The sequence below is a fragment of the Patella vulgata genome, chromosome 8, assembly GCF_932274485.2.
Source record: "Patella vulgata chromosome 8, xgPatVulg1.2, whole genome shotgun sequence".
NCBI classification, from domain to species: domain Eukaryota; kingdom Metazoa; phylum Mollusca; class Gastropoda; family Patellidae; genus Patella; species Patella vulgata.
Window position 1 is genome coordinate 2,913,402 of NC_065886.2, and position 19,716 is coordinate 2,933,117.

General features: G+C 35.2%; 1 protein-coding gene and 1 pseudogene across 2 annotated transcripts in view; one reads left to right on the forward strand and one right to left on the reverse strand.

Annotated features, from left to right (window-relative positions):
• Positions 1-618: 618 nt before the first annotated feature.
• On the reverse strand, positions 619-2,537 carry LOC130014022 (uncharacterized; annotated as a pseudogene).
• A 9,061-nt stretch (positions 2,538-11,598) lies between these two features.
• LOC126830920 (uncharacterized) overlaps positions 11,599-19,716 on the forward strand; it is a 34,557-nt gene continuing 26,439 nt past the window's right edge. The window contains exons 1-5 of one of the 2 annotated variants that reach the window (XM_056102964.1): positions 11,657-11,732; positions 12,748-12,833; positions 14,862-15,206; positions 15,917-16,357; positions 16,893-17,180. In XM_056102964.1, the coding sequence (XP_055958939.1) occupies positions 16,288-16,357; positions 16,893-17,180 (358 nt within the window). In that variant the 5' untranslated portion in view covers positions 11,657-11,732; positions 12,748-12,833; positions 14,862-15,206; positions 15,917-16,287. Of the gene's footprint in view, positions 11,733-12,747; positions 12,834-14,861; positions 15,207-15,916; positions 16,358-16,892; positions 17,181-19,716 lie in introns of both variants that reach the window. The other variant, XM_050561425.2, reaches the window with a different exon arrangement.

Genomic DNA, 19,716 nt, shown 5'->3' on the forward strand with positions numbered 1-19,716 from the left:
GCCGAAGTCTTTACAAACGGAAGAATTCTCAAAGATTCGACTCGGTGGGGTATCAGAATCATAGGGTCTGCCCTTAAAATTACCCTTAAAATGTCTAAAGAAATTAAAAATATTCACTCCGTCCGCCAGCCAAGACCTTACGTCACTCGCAGTTTCAGGGGGAACCTTTTCTAACAAAGGCTTCCAGTGGCTTAAATTATTGTGCAAGTTCCCAGCTAAAAAATAATCTGGATTCAAAATTGGAAGGGAGTCCATCTCAAAAGCTACGTTGTTCTCTAAAAGCTGCTCCGCCTCTTGGTGTTTTTTTTTATCAAACTGCGGGTTAAAGGAGAGAGTTCCTCGGATTTGTCCCCGGAAACCGTAATCCACCTATGATGGTTTCGTTTCTCAACTTTTGATGGGTCAAAACCAATATACTCCCATGGGGGTATGGCGAAATCACAACCGACATCCTGAAGAAGAAATTGACGTACAAAAATACAGACTGAAAATACTGAGGAACCCTCACCCCTAACCCGCGTGGAAAAACCACTGGGGAATCAGTGTCCCCTGGGTAAAGAGTGTGGTTGCCTTAATACACCAAAAAAAACAACAAAGAAATGATGCGAATACACAGTTCTACCTAAATTTTAGTTTTTGCCTTTTTCATTAATTGACAGTCTTTGATGAGATGGTTTACAGAGTCGCAAAAATGACACTGCATGCGATTTTGAGGGCGACTAGCCCTTCCAAAAAACATCGGTCTAGGTTGATAACCTGGAAAACCGAATCCTTGAAAAGGAGGAAAAAAAACTTGGAGGGAGGTGGATATAAATTAGACATAGGGGATTGTGGCCTGGATTCGACCTCTTTCCGTTCACCATCAGTAGATTTAGTTAGATCAGTTGACTTTTCCTTCATGCACTTCGCCAAAGCTTTTGAAACTTTATCGCCAGCAGCTCCTCCCAAAACCGAAAGACACAAAGTTGACAAGTTGATTTTCCCCTGATGTCTGGATGCCTGCCTGGCAAGCTCCTCCAAAATATCCCGATCTTCATGTCCGTAAGATCTCGCAAGGCTTGCGAGCTCATCAAGGGTCAGTAGAATTAGAGATTCAGAGGGGTCATTTTGGGTGGCTAAGAACCTTACTTTAGTCTTGCGACTTTTCCATCTCATCACACCTCCTCTTGGACTCGACATGCTCATCTTGGTCCTAAAGGTCCGTTTACCATAACCACTATTACCAGCCTGGAAGAAGAAAACAAAAACAAAAAGGAAAGAAAAATAACAAGGAGGCACAGACCAAACAGGCACGAGATCCCATAACAGTAGAAAACCCACCTGAGGTTCGCTCAAAATCTGTCCTTTCGGTTGACCAACCTCGTTGGCGTATATAATTGCGTGATGCAGAGCCAGTCTAGCTGAAGCCTCATCTAACCCCTTTCCTGCCATTCCAAGAATCTCATCTATCTATTCGCCAGTCACCATCCTAAAGCCTGTCTGTATCTCCTAAAATTAAAGGAAGGAGTTTGTGAAGACTGGAAAATGCCACATGAAGAAATATTCTAAGTAAAACTAAGTCTTGGGGCTAAAAACCAATACAAAAGGAGATCTAACCTGAAAACCGACATTTTCTGTTCTTTCACCCAACTGAAGTCTGGCTAACTCGCCTACATCTGTTGCTCCTTCTCTTATTCGCCTCACCAAGGGAATAGGGTTAATTCCCTTCAAGGAATGTCTTTTCGTCAAAACTGTGACTACCATGATAACTAAAGGAAAACCAGAACAACGTTCTAAACATTGATGGCCAAAAATTCAATAATAGAACCGGTAATACAAATCACGAAGACAATATCAACACAAGCGAGAAAATCTCATCACGATGGACCTTTAAAATCACAAATTACACGACCAGAGGCGGACGCAAGATAATCGGTTAGGAGGCTCGCGGTGTCGAAAGGGATTCTTGGCGCATATGTGGACCAAAATATAACAAGTAACTCCGTCCGCGACATCTTTACAAACCAATAAAACTTCAGAAATTGCACATTTTAAAGGAACAGAGAAATAACAGAATAATCGATTATTATGGGGGCGCAGTAGCCTAGAGCCGTCCACCTGGGTCCGCCATTGCCCACGGTCTTCAACCCTGTATAGCTGACCTACTCACAAAGATCGTGCAGAGTCAACGAAACCATCAGAGGTTACTTCATACATCCGTATAGAACTTGGAACAGACGGGACAAAAAGCGTTAAAAAATGGTCCACGAAAAACAAAACAACAAAACAACAACCTCTGCCGGACAAATATGAAGAAAACATTCTATTTGAAAAACTGAAAAAATGGCGCCTATCACGCACGTGATTCTATCAAAGTCATAGTTTTTGGCTCTGCTAGCCAAGTTCATAGCCTCCGGCTCTCAAAGCCCAGCAAAACAAGGCTTCCCACAGCCATCTAAACTATAAAAAAGGCTCTCTCGGTCTAGCTTCCAACAGCTTTTTAACTTTAAAGAAAAAACATACCAGAATGCAGCCGAATCAAAAGCGTCTGTCGTCGACACAATTCAAGTCAAGAGTGAATAGATGCTCAACTCACGCATGCGCATAAAACCACTGAGACTATACGTCTCCTCCTAACGAATTGCCATCCACCCTGCACAAGTGACGAGGAGTAACTATAGCTATGAAAATCTTCAGGAGCGTTTTCGGTCGTCACTGTGATCAAACCCGAATTCTCCTGGTTATTGAGGCCTCGCCATACTCAGCGAGTCACGGTGGCTTCTCTTTAAATCGTTGATCTTAAATGTCCAAAACTCGGGAGATTGTGTTCTAACCAGAAACGTCGGCCTTTGAAATCCAATTTGTAAATATTTAGCTGTTTTGAGCTTCGACTTAAAAATGGGTTCCCGCGTACAAACTGGGTGATTTAATGGTACATATGGACTAAAAACATATTCAAACTAATTAATTTGTCATAATTTTGCTTCAAATCCTTCTCAAACATTGTAATTGCGAAGGAATGTCCTGCTATAAAAATTCGATTAAACCAGGTCACGTTTACGTCACGTGACTTACCTCTCTAGGAAGTCAGAGGAGAATTCATTGTATACATAAGACGATGTTGTCTTTAATCGCTTACTATTTATTACAAATACCGAATCCTAATTAAATTCTCGGATTATCCACTACCCGCGTCTTTTTCCGTCATTTTTATCTCAGAAAGTGTTGTGCGTCTAACTCTTCGTAAAGTTTATCAACTTGTACATAAAGCGCTCAATGTTCGCGTGTGACCTTTGACATCACGCGTGCAGAAATTTTTAATCGTCTCTCTGTTGATTAGGGGAACCTTACATTTTTGTCCTGTATACGCTCCATGAGCGTTTTTCGGGGAATCCAGTATTTTTCTAGTGAGATTGGATATCTTTACTTTCCATATATATCAAAATTACCATAATTTTATTGGATATAACCACCCGATAAATACTTTTCTGGGAACCCATCTTTTAGACAAGAATACTTTATACTACTTCTCACAAATCCAGAATAATTTTGGTTTACTTTCATTTATCTTACGTTATTTTTAAACTTACAAGTATTTTGAATTTTTTTAATAAGTTTTTATGGTGATATCAACTTCTGTAAATAACTTTTTATATCAATTTTAATGTATTTTATATCAATTTTAATGTATTTTACATCAAATGTTTTATTGTATTTATATTCTAATATTTTGTTTCCAATATATCTTTAATATGATATTAAGACGTCCTGGTGCTAGTCGTCAGTGAATGAATGTGTTAATCATACATTAGATAGGTCACCTACGGTCTATTGTCGTCACTCTGAACTACCCGGTATAATGGACGCATCGGGACGTACTCTTTATTCTAATTCTAGCTGCCATGCATTCTTTTACATGTGCGCAGGGACCAGGGTAGTTGATCACATCTGAACGACTAGGTGGTGTTCCGTGCCAGGCCCTATGTCCCGCGCAATTGACAAGGGGACTGCACGCCTAAATTTGTCAGCCAATACGAGCCTCGGAATTCTTGAACCAGCGTTTTATTCACTGGAACAATCTGGATTCAATGCCTTGCTAACTACAGTACTGGGGAAAGTTTGATCGCTAAAGGGAATATCAATCAAAACATTGTTCTGTTCAATTCAATATTTACAGAGATATAATGAATTAAAACTTTGCCATCATGTGGGAATCCTAGGCGGACTGAATTTGTCAAAACATAATCTTCACAAAAATCTGTTAATGGGACTATTTTTAAATGTGACTAAATCCAAGTCAGAATATTCTCTAATGTTGCTATTTTAAGTTTGTTTTCTTAATTAGATATGAAATAATCAACTACATTTTAGTATGGATTAAACATACATTATACAAGGGCTAAATCTGCCTATTGTAGGTCTTTCTTTAGAACTAAAAATTTTATCTAAATTATTAATTAGACATTAATTAACTTATCTAGACCATAATCAACTCTGATGCCATTGCTATCCTATGATATTTACTGGATAAGGATCCGATTTGCTGCTCAACTTTCATTCATGACTAAATCATGAAATGGATAATCGAGACTGTGTTTTTTTATCGAACCGACTTTTCTCGGTTCAGAGTGGATCAATTTGACTGAAATTTTCAGCATATTCCCTTTACATTATCTAGTTTTTTAACTATTATAGTGAGAACTGCCAGCTCTTTATCTAATCTTGCATAATATATCTTTAAGCAAAATGACTATTAAAATATATACAGTACATAATTATTAAATCTCTTTCTATATATAGACTATTCAAATGTAAATTCACTGATTATATTTATTATTTAGTAGTCAATGTAAGCAAGATAATATAATCATCTTGGATTCAATATGATTTAAATTAATTTATATATTTGTTAATTCACTGAGGTTAGATATTTATCTAAGACGAAATTATGCGTTATGTTATATTGTTATTAATTCAGTGAGGTTAATAGTGCATCTAAGATGAAATATGTTATATTGTTATTAATTGCTATGTTGTTATTAATTCAGTGAGGTTAGATGTGCATATAAGATAAAGTATGTTATATTGTCATTAATTGTTATGTTGTATTGTTATTAATTGCTATGTTGTGTTGTTATTAATTACTATGTTGTATATTTATAGTAATGTTGTATTGTTATTGATGTTGTACAATATTTTTGCATGTTTTGGTGCGCTATCCAGTCTAGGGATCGTCTAGAGATATGTAGTCCCTATTCCTCGAAGTCATTTGATGTATATTTATTATTTAGAGTAATACTAGTGTTATAGTAAATATTTTGATATACATTTATATAATTACTTACCTAAATTGACTAATTGCTTTAGAGTGGATAAGTTAATCTTTACTCTGAACCCCGATCGTTCTAACCTTTTTCTGAACCTATATCTTAATAGGTTAATTACTTAACATGCATCTTAGTCATTGATTCATTATGTACCTATATTTGAGTTAGGTCTCAGTAATGTAAATATGTTAATTTCTATCACATTTTGTATTAAATGTTTAACTCTTATCATGTATATGTTCAAATATTTCTAGTTTAATTATTATTAAGATATTGAGTTTGCGATAGTGACTGGGTATAAATATAAGAGACGAAATACGGACAATTATGTTCATTCGTTAATAAACCCAGTTCGACGTCACATAATTAGTACTTATGTTTCTTATAGATTAAAGCTCCTTGAATAATAAATATAGCGAGAGCGTTGTGCTTCGACGTATTAGAGCTACACACCGCAGCATAAGAATTCCTAACATACGTTTTGATAATACAAACGAGCACGCTAGCGCTAGTAATTATCTCCCCTGAATTGATTATCCAGGAAGGCAGTTCGTCTATTTACAGCAATTCTTTTTTTTCAAACGTTTGTTAACATTTTGGTCTAGAATCGACGAATAGGGTTTGAATATACATTTTCTATTAGATTTCGGTGAATATCTATGATTTTGAAACAAGCTTGATTTGGGGAAACCTATTAGATTTCGGTGAATAGCCATGATTTTGAAACAAGCCTTAATTAGGGGAATCACCGAAAATATGACGTCACGGTCAACCTCTGTCAATATTTTGATAAGATCACTGGACTCATTAAAAAGATTAATATCATCGGAATGTTTACAAACTTGTTATATAGAATTTAACACTGATGCTAATGGGGGTACAATTACTAGTCTTGGTTTGTTTTGAGTTCACAGTACCCAACCTATAGAAGACCACCAGTTATTAGTTGGTTCGCCAAGCATGCAAGCAAACACTTATCTGCTATACTCTGTCGTATAAGACGATAGATGATGTAAAAACATTTATTTACTATACTCTATCGTATAGGACAGTATGATGAAAAAACATTTATTTACTATACTCTATCGTATAGGACAGTACGATGTAAAACACTTATTTACTATACTCTATCGTATAGGACAGTACGATGTAAAAACACTTATTTACTATACTATATCGTATAGGACAGTACGATTTAAAAATAATTATTTACTATACTCTATCGTATAGGATAAAGCTCCTCCCCCAAACCTTCAGGGGTAAATGTTATCGAAACCGATAGGATCCTCTGTGCGACTGAAAAACATTTGCATCACATGGCTGTCACTGTTCCGGATAACCGTAAACAAGATAGATAACCTACACATTAAAAACAAAAACGGTAGCATTCAGGGATAACCACATGGGCAAGGACTAATATCTGTCCTGATACATTTAAGGAGGATGTCGACCACAAAATATACTTAAAAGCTTGATCTTGGTTTGGGTGAAATATCTTACTTTTGACTCTTATATTACTGAACCCTCCAGACCTACAAGACAGTTAACCTATTTCGAATTACGGGTATTCTGGAAATCACCATATAAATCGCAATGAACGGTTATTTTTGGCAGTTATTATCATGAAAAATAAATAGTAAGAATTACCTGTCAAAGCAGCGGAGTTGTAACTTATATCTATATGTTTGTATGTTTGTTTCGTGTGGTGAATAGAGAACTGGTTATTTTAAGTACAGCAGTTTGAGTCAAGTCATGGTTTTAGTGTTTAACAAGAACATCAACAGATCATGGGCCCATCAAATCCACCGTTTCGTGTGGGTTTTTCCCAGATTTCAGCTTCATTAAACATACACTATGCAAGCCTGAAATGTTATATAAACTATTAGACATTTATTAACAAAACAAGGCCATAATCGACTCTCGATGGCATCGGATACTTGAGATTTTAACTAGATTAAAACGGTTAGCCATTTAAAAATTTAATTTAAAAACGGGAAAGCGAGGCTAAATCCCGATTATACCAGTGCCCTGGTTACCACTGTGCACGCATCTTGTCAAAACTACAAATAATGATAACTTGACTGAGAATGAAGTAATTTGAATGGAATTTTCAATATTTTCTTTTTTCATCATCTATTTTTGAATATTTATAGCAAGAATGACCAACTCTTTATTAAACTCTTAACTAATATATCTTTAAGGTTTAACCTTGCTTGTCTTGGAGAATTGGGAATATAAAGTGACGGTACAATACAGAACCGCGGTGGCTTGACTTTTGAAATTCTATATAATAGTACATCCTACGTGTTATGGCTTAATTTAATGTGTGTGAAATAGCTTTATTTAACGTCCGCTTCCACCGAGGTGATATCGTCATCAAATGAGTGCACGTTTTTAAAATTATATAAATGTATATCAAAATATTTACTATAACACTAGTATTACTCTAAATAATAAATATACATCAAATGGCCTCGAGGAATAGGGACTACATATCTCTAGACGATCCCTAGACTGGATAGACTGGCTTGACTTTTGAAATTCTATATAAGAGTACATCCTACGTGTTATGGCTTAATTTAATGTGTGTGAAATAGCTTTATTTAACGTCCGCTTCCACCGAGGTGATATCGTCATCAAATGAGTGCACGTTTTTAAAAAAAAGTGCACGAGCGTATTATATGGACGGTTAGATCTATTTCACATCCACGCCTGCTCATTTCGTCATAGGTCACGTGCCCTAAATATGTTTACATCTCGTGGCCTATGACGAAATTTAACCCTGCGTCATCACAGTCATTTTGAAATTGTGACATCATATCACAGTCCGTTCAACGATTTGCATTCAATGAATAGGCATGCCATGTCAATCGTATTTGAATAGGCGGAACCTTAGCAGAAGAACAACAATAAGGAGTTACATGCACGAGTCCCTTTTACTGAATATCCGTTATATATCCTAGATTAATATTGAGTCAATGTAAAACTTACATACATGTATGGGATTGTAACAAAAAAGGGCCCTTATTTGTAAATGGACACATCTTTAGATGCGCACAACACGTACAATTAAAATAAGAAATTTCCCCGTTTTATAAAATGAAAGTCGATGACATGTCGAAAAGAAATATTGGAAAACCATTTTATTAAAAAAATATGTCCCTCGACCTGATAGTCAATAATAAACAATGAGTTATTAATCTAATTAATTTTATTAATTTCATCTATCCCTGGATTATCGCCCACTCATTTCTCCTAAAGTATACCCTTATACAACAGATTAACACATGTATACATGTTTTCTGTTAGTTACCTATATCAAGAAGCATGAACACTGAAAAATATGTTGACACCAGTTTGATAAAAGATAACGGTATGTCTCCACAAACTGATTTCAACACTGGTTTAATAAATTTCAAAATTTAAAGTACTTTTTGATCGTCTGTGAGCTATTCATAAATAATGTCATTGTATATATATATATAATATCGTATAGTAATACAGTGTTGGTATATGATATACGTACATGTATTATTATATCCTATAATAGTGACGTATCAACTGTTTAAATCCTGTTCTAATAGTTCTAGTATTGCGATTTCATTTAACATGGCGGAAACAATAGCAATAAAAGTTTAACAGGCTGCTTCACTACTCTGACCTCATTTGAACATTTCACTGACTGTTCGTAAATGAATTTAATCCTAATTTATTTCTAACCTAAGACAAATTAGAGGGCGAGAGAAATGTGGTTTAACGTCCACTCGACACAGACTATGTCATTTCGGGACCAACATATGGTTCAATTTTATTTCAATAATTCGCTTGCGCGTAGGTGTCTTTAGGAAATCAGAGAAACCCCACGAGGCTGAACAGGCGATCCTACTCCTTGTCACGTACAGCCGTGGATTCGAAACCACGCCAGTTGACTCAATGACAGACCTTATTCGGCCATCCACGCCCCCCTCCACCCGTAAGACAAATAAAAATATAAAACACCATGGTAAAATAGTGGACTATACAGCTGAAATGATTTTTTTTCCAAAACTGGATAAAGGAATCAGCTCGGACAGTCATTGATATGGACCAATTAGATCTGGACTAAAGTGTGTTATACTATGACCAAAGTATTCGTCACACGGCCAGACTCCAACAGTCATACGTGTGATTAGTGATCTAGCGAGCTAGTCACGGTATGGGAAAACATCTAGTGCCATTCATCAACGACTGGTGTAGCTGTTAATCTAGAAAGCGTATAAATAGTCCGGGGCCCGAATCGTTTAACACATGCGATTTCGATCATAAGGTCTGTCATTGAGGCAAGTGGCGTGGTTTCGATCGTACACCTGTAACACAAGTTAATCCCGAAAAGACCTAGTTTATGTTGCGCTCTCTCTCTCTCTCTCTCTCTCTCTCTCTCTCTCATTGATTGAATGTCCGATATACCTGTCAAAAAGCTGGTATTTACTCTTACAATAATAAAACTAACGGACCGGAGGTGGTGCTGTTGTTTCTTAAATTTCGCACTTCCAATTTTGCAGCTTGAAATAAAACTTTTGAAAATTCGGTGTGAGTTAAAAGTATTTCATCTATTACGGCATTTTAAAACGTACAAGTTTTAGTGCTGTTTTCTGGGGGGTTGTAGCTAATTTGAATAACTCGGAATAAATAATTAAAATTGTACTTTGAATAAACGAGTGTCCAAAACTGGCTAATGGCCACAATAACGAGCTGATCACCAGACTAAAGTTACAGTAGAATATAGAACATCTATACAAGCTTAGGATTAAAATAATTATATAATAATATTTTATCAGAAATGTTAAATTGTACATAGGAAACAGATGTTTAAACACAGAAGACAATGTGAGCATAGCATGTTAACTATAATAACGTAAAATAACTCTTCAAAAAAGTAAGGGATTTTGAAATGAAAATACCTATGCAGGTTGTGATATGATAAATAGTCATGGACACTTGACATGCTTTGAGAGTATGTTCACAGATGAAGAACTTATCTTCCCAACAGAACTACTGAGCTGTACATGGGAGGGGGTTCATTGTCAAATTTGACACTTCAGGGAAGGGTTGATGAAAACTGCCGCGTGCTGGTTTATCTTTCCATGTTTGCTTTCCTATCGGTTCTTGCATAAGAGTTACTGTTTAGCGTATCCTTGCTTTAGTGTGTTACGTTTAATTTGATCGGGAGACGTGTTCGTCAGCGTCAACGTCAACCGACAACACTGCAAGAATTGGACGTGGCACTGCAAGAGGAGTGTGTCAAATTGCCCCAAATCGTGATTGGAATGTTGATTAGGAGCATGCCAAGACGAATTGCTGAGGATTGGTGGAGCAATTACTCATTATTAAGACAAAAATCAAAAACGTCCAATTTCACTTTTGACGATGTATCTCATTGCGAGTGAAATGGGGCCATATAAACTGTTTATGTTGATGTGTAGGCAATTGACCTGTTATTAACATACACTGGTTACCTCTAATAAAAAACAGCAGTGCATTTCCGCAGTTTTGTATTGTATTGAATATCCCCTACATTTTTTGAAGAGTATATATATTTTTACATTACGTATAAACTCATACAGTAAAAAGACTTAAAGGATTAGTGAGATATCAATTCAGCTACTTTAACTAAAATTATATAATTAAATATATACAAAGAAACACTATAACATTCGGCAACGCAGGGACGTTTATGAAGAAAAAGAAAGCAAGGGCTTAAATGATAACATTTATTTTATGATCAGTAGTGGAATACCTCGTTTTATCAGTGAAATAAAAGTGTTATTCCACTGGCTAGCAGTAGTCCATGTTGTTTTTACCTAAAATGATTTGTAAAATCATAAAATAAATAGAACATTTGTCGTTTTGTGGTGAATAACATATTTTATTTCATCTCTAAGCAAGAAAACGTTTATATTTTCATACGCATTCGTGAAAATATAAGTTTTCTGGCTTCTCGATGAAATAAAATATGTTATTCACCACAAAACGACAAATATCCTCTATGTATCTTTTCGAATGGTTATGACGTCATTTTGTCTAAAGAAAGACGATTAAAAAAAAAATAACTTTAAATCTGTAATGTCCTAATATTGTTTGATTTATATTGCTTGTGTTAGTTTGTTCTGCTTTCAACATATCAGTTATGAGGATAAATCTTAAAATTGTTCACATTGTTGAACTTATATTAAATGGTCAATAAAGACCGATCCCCTTTAAATAATTTGTGTGAGTTAACAATTCAAAGACCTTTAAACCAGGAAGTAATATTTGAAACAGAGATGACATGATTCAACAGGCTTCATATTGCATTGATAAGTGGTGGTTATAACAAAGACGAGTTAATCTTTACAATGAAATATATTATCTTAACCACGGTACTGTTGATAATGACCAAACATTACGGTAAGTCAGTCTTTTTTATACGTTTCAAGAACTATCAACGAACTAGTTTGTGTTTTTATAGTTCTTGTGGGTATATCAATTAATCACTGTACGAGCCGGTATGTTTTTTAATAGTTCTTGTACACTGTTAATAGTACACTGTACGAACTGGTATGTTTATAATTTGTGTGGGTTATCAATTATACACTGTACGAACTGGAATATATTGTTATAGTTCTTATACACTGTACGAACTGGAATATATTGTTATAGTTCTTATACACTGTACGAACTGGAATGTCTTTTTATAGTTCTTGTCCGACCCCCCCCCCCGAAAAAAAAAAATAACATAGAAGGCCCTAACTCCTATTTATTTACAACAATTATTAGGATTAGTTAAGTTTCTATCTGTATAAAACCTGTACATATCCCAATATATTTGTTTGATGTTTTACTTTAACCCCGTAAAATATGCCAAAACAGTGTTTACATAAGACTGAATTTTATGGGGTGCCCCCCCCCCCCCAGTGGGAGGGTTACCCTTCTACACTCTCCGTACCGAGCTACATCGGCTGCGGCGTCACAAATTGTCAACATTTTATGTAATTTCATTTGCGAACCCCCCCCCCCCCCCCAATATATATTTGACGGCTACGCCACTGCTTGTGGGTATATCAATAATTGACTGTGCCAACTGACATGTCTTTTATGACAGTCAGTACTCTCATAGCCCAGATATCACATGTAGTCCACATATACTATTTACAGTATCAGTATGTTAGATAAACACATGTAGTTGACATATTTTACTAAAAGTACCAATATGATAGATAAACATAATGTTGTCGACATATTTTACTACAAGTACCAATATGATAGATAAACACATGCAGTTGACATATTAAAAGTAGCAGTATGCTAGATAAACACCCAAATGCGTATATAGTATATTAAATTAAGGAAGTAAATAGCTAGTTAATAGTTTATTTCCTTCACTTCATGCATACCATATAAATATATTATACAGTATTTCTAGGTTCATACTCGGTATCTTAAACCATGTTGTAAGAACATAAGTTAATGCACGTTACACCTGCGTAATGACCACATAAGAAAATACAGGTAAATACAAAAGATTTTTATCAATCAATTGTCTCTTACATATAGTTGTTATGTGTTATTTATTTACTATAAATGCAATATATTTATATATTATAAATAAATATATTTATTTACTATAAATAACATAATAAAATAAAACCAAGTACGAACAATCCAAACCATAAGACAGAATTCGAAGTCCTAAAAAACGTTATAGGCAAAATAGTGTATTCAAGCAAAATAGTGTAATCAGCAAATGGACTGCTCCTCGTGTACAAAATACACGACAAACAGTGGTAACAGGTGTCCGGAAGAGTAAGCTTACCCTGCCTGGCGCCACACCCGCCATAGCTGCATCCAAACTATTAGGCGAAATGTCGGTAAAATAGCGTGATTGGCCAATGAACTATCGGTATGCAAAATGCACGCGATGAACTGTATTACTCTATAAATAACGAAATGTAATGAGGTGTAACGTTTTACTGATCTGCCCCCACTGATCTAACTACGCTATAAATAACGAAATGTAATGGAGTGTAACCTCCTACTGATCTGCCCCCCCCCCCCACTGATCTAATAAACACGGATTAATAATATATGTATATTGTTACAAAGCCATTTACCGATAAAATGATAGTGGTTTAAATTATGATCAATTTGCTTATTCTTTGCTTATTTCTTTTTCTTTTTTATGTAGGCCCGTCGGTCAAAACAATTGGTTTGTGAACGCGGTAGAGACTAGGTTTTATTTTACATTGTTTGGTGTGAAGCATATTAGTTATGAGAGGACAAACATTATCGAGTTTCAGCGTTCTGTAACTTCCTGAGTTACCCACCCCCCACCCAAACCACACATACACACCACACCACCTTTGTCAAAAACCTATTGAATGCGATACAGAATGCAGGTGGACGTTAAACCCGCTCAAAAATACATTTTGAACCCAAGGGTATAGTTTGTACTGGATTTTTTTCATATTTGGTTTGAAGCATTAGGGTCATCGGTCGATATTTTTTTCTAATTCGGTTTAAAGTCATGGGTCAAAAGAGTATGAACCCTAGAGATTAGATTTCCTACATCCTAATTAAATTGGCTCCGTATGCAAGGTTTCCTTTCTTATAAGCTGCATTTAATATATAGCTGCTGTGTGGGCGTTTTAACTTGACAATAATGAAATGGTATTACTTTCTGATCGACCTATAATCTATCCTGGAATTTGTAAAACCTCGTGGGTAGTGATGACAAGAAGTCATTGTGTGATGAAATGGTAATTAGTCATCGTGTGATGATATGGTAATTAAAGACTAAAATCTACATTTCCATGTTATAGTTGGTGGTAATTCTATGATGTCCCTAAATGGACATTTCTATCTTATAGACTGTAAATCTACGATGTCGCTAAAAACGGGCATTTCTATCTTATAGACGGTAAATCTATGATGTCTAAAAACAGGCGTTAAATCTACGATGTCGCTAAAACATTGCAATCTTGCAGGCGGTAAATCTATAATGTCGCAAAAACCTGTATTTCAATAACTGTCAGTGAAAATCTAAATTTCCATCTTATAGGCAGCAAATCTATGCTGTCGCGAAAATCTACATTTCCATTCTATAATCGGTAAGTCTACGATGTCGCTAATACCTACATTGGACGGATCAAGACAATTTGATGCCCGGGTTATTTACTCCAGCTACATGACATCATCCCTGAGATTGTAGAATACATTACTAATGGTTCGATGTGATAGAGGGGATGAGAGAAGGTTTATTCATCGAATAGTCATCTCATGCGTAAAGAGGGACTAACATATGGTTCAATTTTATTTCAATAATTCCCCTGTACGTAGGAGTCGTTAGCAGTGGGGGAACTCTGAGGAACCGGTGAAAACCCACGACCATGGACAGGCGACCCTACTCCTTGTCACGTACAAGAGAAGAATCTAAACCACGCCAACTGACTCAATGGCAGACCTTACGATACAACGCGCACGCGCTAACCATTCGGTCAACAAACATTCCTCTAACATAAATAACAATTTAAATTTCAGTGGATGGACAATATCTCAATCTTTACGGGATTCCTGAAATAGCTGAAGAGAATTCTGTATTTCGATTACGTTGCCAGAGACCTGGTAGTGGATTGGCTTATAAAAGAGCAATATTTCAAAGGAACGGCACTGATGTTGCTACTGTGACATGGGGAGGTTTCTGGAGTCAGTCCACTTGTAGATTGTCTGTACACAATGGAGAACGTGATTATGGTTGTGAATCATCATTACGAACCAAAACTCTTGTAATCTACAACATCAACAAGACGAGAGATTCTGACACTATATGGTTCTGTAGAAATAGTTACGGGGGAAGTTATCAATATACTCTACCTGTCAAGATAGGTATAATCATTTTAATATCACTAATATAAAACATGAATTCTTAGCTATATGAATTATCCACAAGCCGGAGACGGTAGTCTATCCTTGATCCATTATAGTCGTCAGCTGATACAGCATCAAATAAAAACTATGCTACCTTACCCGTACATGTTAATATGTAATAATTGTTTTCTTAAACTATCTTGACCTTTTACATATACTGCACACAGTTTATGACAAAGGGCAGTAAGACAATCTCCACACTGAAGCGTACCAGCAGAGGCCCCATTCTTCATTTTCCCGAAAATATTCCCTTCGGGAACTAGACCATACATAAATCCGTATACAGACTAGTAATGTCAAATTTATGACATTTCTTCGCCTATAGCTTATTCTGATGGTTCCGATGATCCGAATCTCTAAAGCCACCAATAACCTAATTTATCTAATAACACTATTGAAGGGAATGAGGGTGGGGGTGTATCATTATGACCTGTTTCCTACGTGCAGTAATTGATTCAGATACTACACAAGGCTAATATCAATCACCAATCAAGTGTAATATTGTATGTCAACGCGTGGATAGTTTTAAACAGACATGGATTCAGTAGGGTTTAATTGTAGAGTTTTAATAAAGTTCATTTCTAATCAAACTTATTTGGAACGATTCTACATGAACAGGCGACCAAACTAGCGATTTAACACAAGATAATTTTATCTTTTATTTACAGATCCACCGCTGTGTGAATTAACAACGAATATTAGATACAATAAATCCGGTGATCCAAAAGTTGGTAGTCAAGGTGGTAATAAACCCGGTGATCCAGACGTTGGTAGTCAAGATGGTAATAAACCCGGTGATCCAGAAGTTGGTAGTCAAGATGGTAATAAACCCGGTGATCCAGACGTTGGTAATCAAGATGATAATAAACTGGTTTTATCTGAAGGTGATGATCTTTATTTAAACTGTTCGGCATCCATTGTTTCTAGTAATCATACAAACAATGAAATAACCTACCAATGGAAGATTTATGGAGATAAAGATGAAACATACAATGGATCAGTTTATGATAAATCAAATATAACAAGATTAGACGGGGCTATGTACATTTGTTCTGCATCTATAGGATCATATTGTACTAGCAGTGATGTCACGAATATACAGATACAATGTAAGTATAACAATATTGTACTAGTAGTGATGTAACAGTTTTAGTAGTGATGTCAAGTATATACGGCTACAATGTAATTATAACAATATTGTACTAGTAGTAATATATACATACAATACAACAATACTCTACTGTACATGTAGTAATATCACGTATACTGCATCTATAGGACCATAGTGTACTAGTAGTGACGTCACGTATTTACAGATACAGTGTATAACAATATTGTACTAATAGTGATGTCACATATATACAGATACACTATAACAATACTGTACTAATAGTGACGTCACATACATACACATACAATGTAAGTATAACAATACTGTACTAGTATTGATGTCATGTGTATACACATACAATGTAAGTAAATGAACAAAAACGGCTTAAGTCACCACTAATTGCAATAGAAATGATTTTTTTTTCTGAAGAATATGATATGAGAATCTTACACCTTTTGATGTCTAGATTAGTCTAGTTCCATATCACTATCATTATTATGGGTTATACTTTAAATGTCATTTTGTATTTTCAGATCCTCTTAGTTTAAATATAACTGTTAATGATACATCAGAAGCCGTTGAACTGATTTGTCGAGTGGTGGACGGCTACCCTACTAATTTTACCATGAGTAACTGGACACATTACATTGATGGTCAGTTTGTGAGAGAACTAGAGGGAGTGGTAACAGAAGATAGAACAGCTCTAGTTTTAAATAACACAAAATTAAACGAAGGAACTTATGTCTGTAATGCTAGTAATGGTATTAAGGATTTTAGAGGTTCAGTTTATCAAACAGATGTAACATATATCAATATAGAAGGTAGGTTTATCAAACAGATGAAACATACATCAATATAGACGGTAGGTTTATCAAACATACATCAATATAGATTGTAGGTTTATCAAACAGATGAAACATACATCAATATATAAGGTAGAGTCGACTTTTTAAGCTTCTAATATCGGTATTGGGATGCTATACAAATCTGTTTATAATTGGTGGGAATGTTTATAACACCACGTGGTATCAACAACAACAACAAAACAGTTCTATGACTGAAATACCAATTGATAGAAATGCTGAACATGGCATCAGATCAGTAAATATATATGGCACTGTAATAAATAAGAACGTTACAATTATATCAGGCATTGTAACAATTAGTGAGATGGCGGATATAACTGTTACTGTAACTGTATGTACTCAGTATGGTTGTACAGATTCTTACCAACACGTAACAGGTAACTTATTTATATATTATTTAATTACAGATTAAATGCATTATGGAGTGCCTGACAAGGACAGTGGGCTGTTTAGATTGTACGAAAACCGAGGTCCACGTTGGAACCCATGGCAGTTGGAATTCAACTGCCGTCCGGGCAAACTATCGTTATAGCACATTGTGTGGTATATAGCGGTCTTTATTATCCCGGTTGGTCCAGAAAAGTAGGACGTTTAACCTGATTTTATTCATTCATTAATTATAGATGATGCCAGAAAGGTGTACGAGACATTGTATTCATATAAACTAAACTAATAGTTTATGATTAATATATATGTTACAGTGAGTGGTAATAGTCCAATATCATTAAATGAAGAGTTGCCAGTCAACGTTCCCGTGATAGCAGGAGGAGTAGTTGGTGCTGTTGTTCTGATTGGTTTAATTGTTTTGATAATAGTGCTGGTCAGAAAAGGATCTAACAATAAAAACTGTAAGTTTCTACCTTCTTTAATCGATTTTATACAATTATCTCAATCACATTATTCACTTACAATTAAAGGCTCAATACCACTCTTGTTGTAACTGAATAATATGTCCCAATCTTTATTCTGGGCAACAAATTGTACTATTTTAGAATATTTCAATTAATTGATGATACAAATTTCAACTTAACACACCTTATTCAAAATATTTGAAAAATTCAACATAATGGTTTGAAACGTCTAACGTAAACCTTTTCAAATGAAACTTCGATTTAAAAATATTTTCGAACCCTCTGGACAAGTAAAATAGGATGTAATGGATAATTTACACAACAGGTAGGACACTTAAACATCTAGTACTTAGATAGAGATATTATTTATTTTCTGGAGCTTTCAAGCCAGCAAGAGTGTTATTGTCCCTTTAAGGATATTATTTCCCTGGTTTGACTTATTTGGCATTACCATTAGTTGCTTTATATGTAAAATCTAGAACTGATTAAAACAGTTTCTACACGTCGATTAGGAGAAAACAACAAACCCCCGTCGTATTTTGTTCTGATAACCGGGGCATCTTCAGCTCTTTGCTGCTGTATATTAGATATGACATGTAATTAACATTACAATCAATCGGGAAATTATGAGTATCCTTATCACCAATAGTACAATTTTAGTAATGAGTTACGTTCATTAGTTTGTGTATTATAACGGTTTCTTGAACAGAGGTGCGCGGGAGGGCGAGGGGAACAGCGACTCGTAAATAGTATACAAGTACTTTCTAGGTGAAAAGAACCCAGGAAATACACACAACATGTAACCCATTAACCTGATATGATTCGCGTGTAGACTTAAGATGAATTAAGATCGTTATTTATTAAAGATGGATTAATGTAAGATCTAAATCTATTTATTGCCTCAAATGTGATATAAACTATTATCTAGATATTTATTCACATGCCAAGCCCTTAATCAACTCTCTCGAACATTGGATGGTGTTGATTGGTAATGGCTTGAAACACGATCCACATTTAATAATTTAATTTAAATTAAAAAATCGATAATCGAGATTTTGTTTATTATGGTAACAACGGTAACAATGAAAATGGAGACCTGACCATTCATTACTTTGCTCAGAATAAAGAAATTTGAATGAAAATTTCAATATATTTTAATTGCCTATTCATTATTCTATTTTTAGCCCATTATTGCGAGACGGTGCGGCTCTTTATCTAAATCTAACATAATACATCTTTAAGTGTTAGACAACTAATTTGGGTACATTCTAACGTTGATAAAACCGAAATGCTAATGACAATCATCGGCTTTACGTAGGCAAATAAACGTGACCACGACTGGTGTTAACATTACACCAGGCGATGAATGTTGATGTAATATGATTTACTAAGCCAATCAGACAACTAAATACTAGTATAAATTCCAGGAATCGTGGGGTAGAGACCATGTGCTATTACACTAATTTGTCATTTAGGATTTTAGTACTGTATCTTATTTATTTATCTGTTTACAGTGAATTCTGAATCAACACGGTTAGTTTTATTTATCCGTAATTTGATTATTTTCTATTTGCCTTTAAGTTAATTTTTTAAAAAGCATGAATACAGCTAACTAAACATCGCAACTTTATAAAGCATGA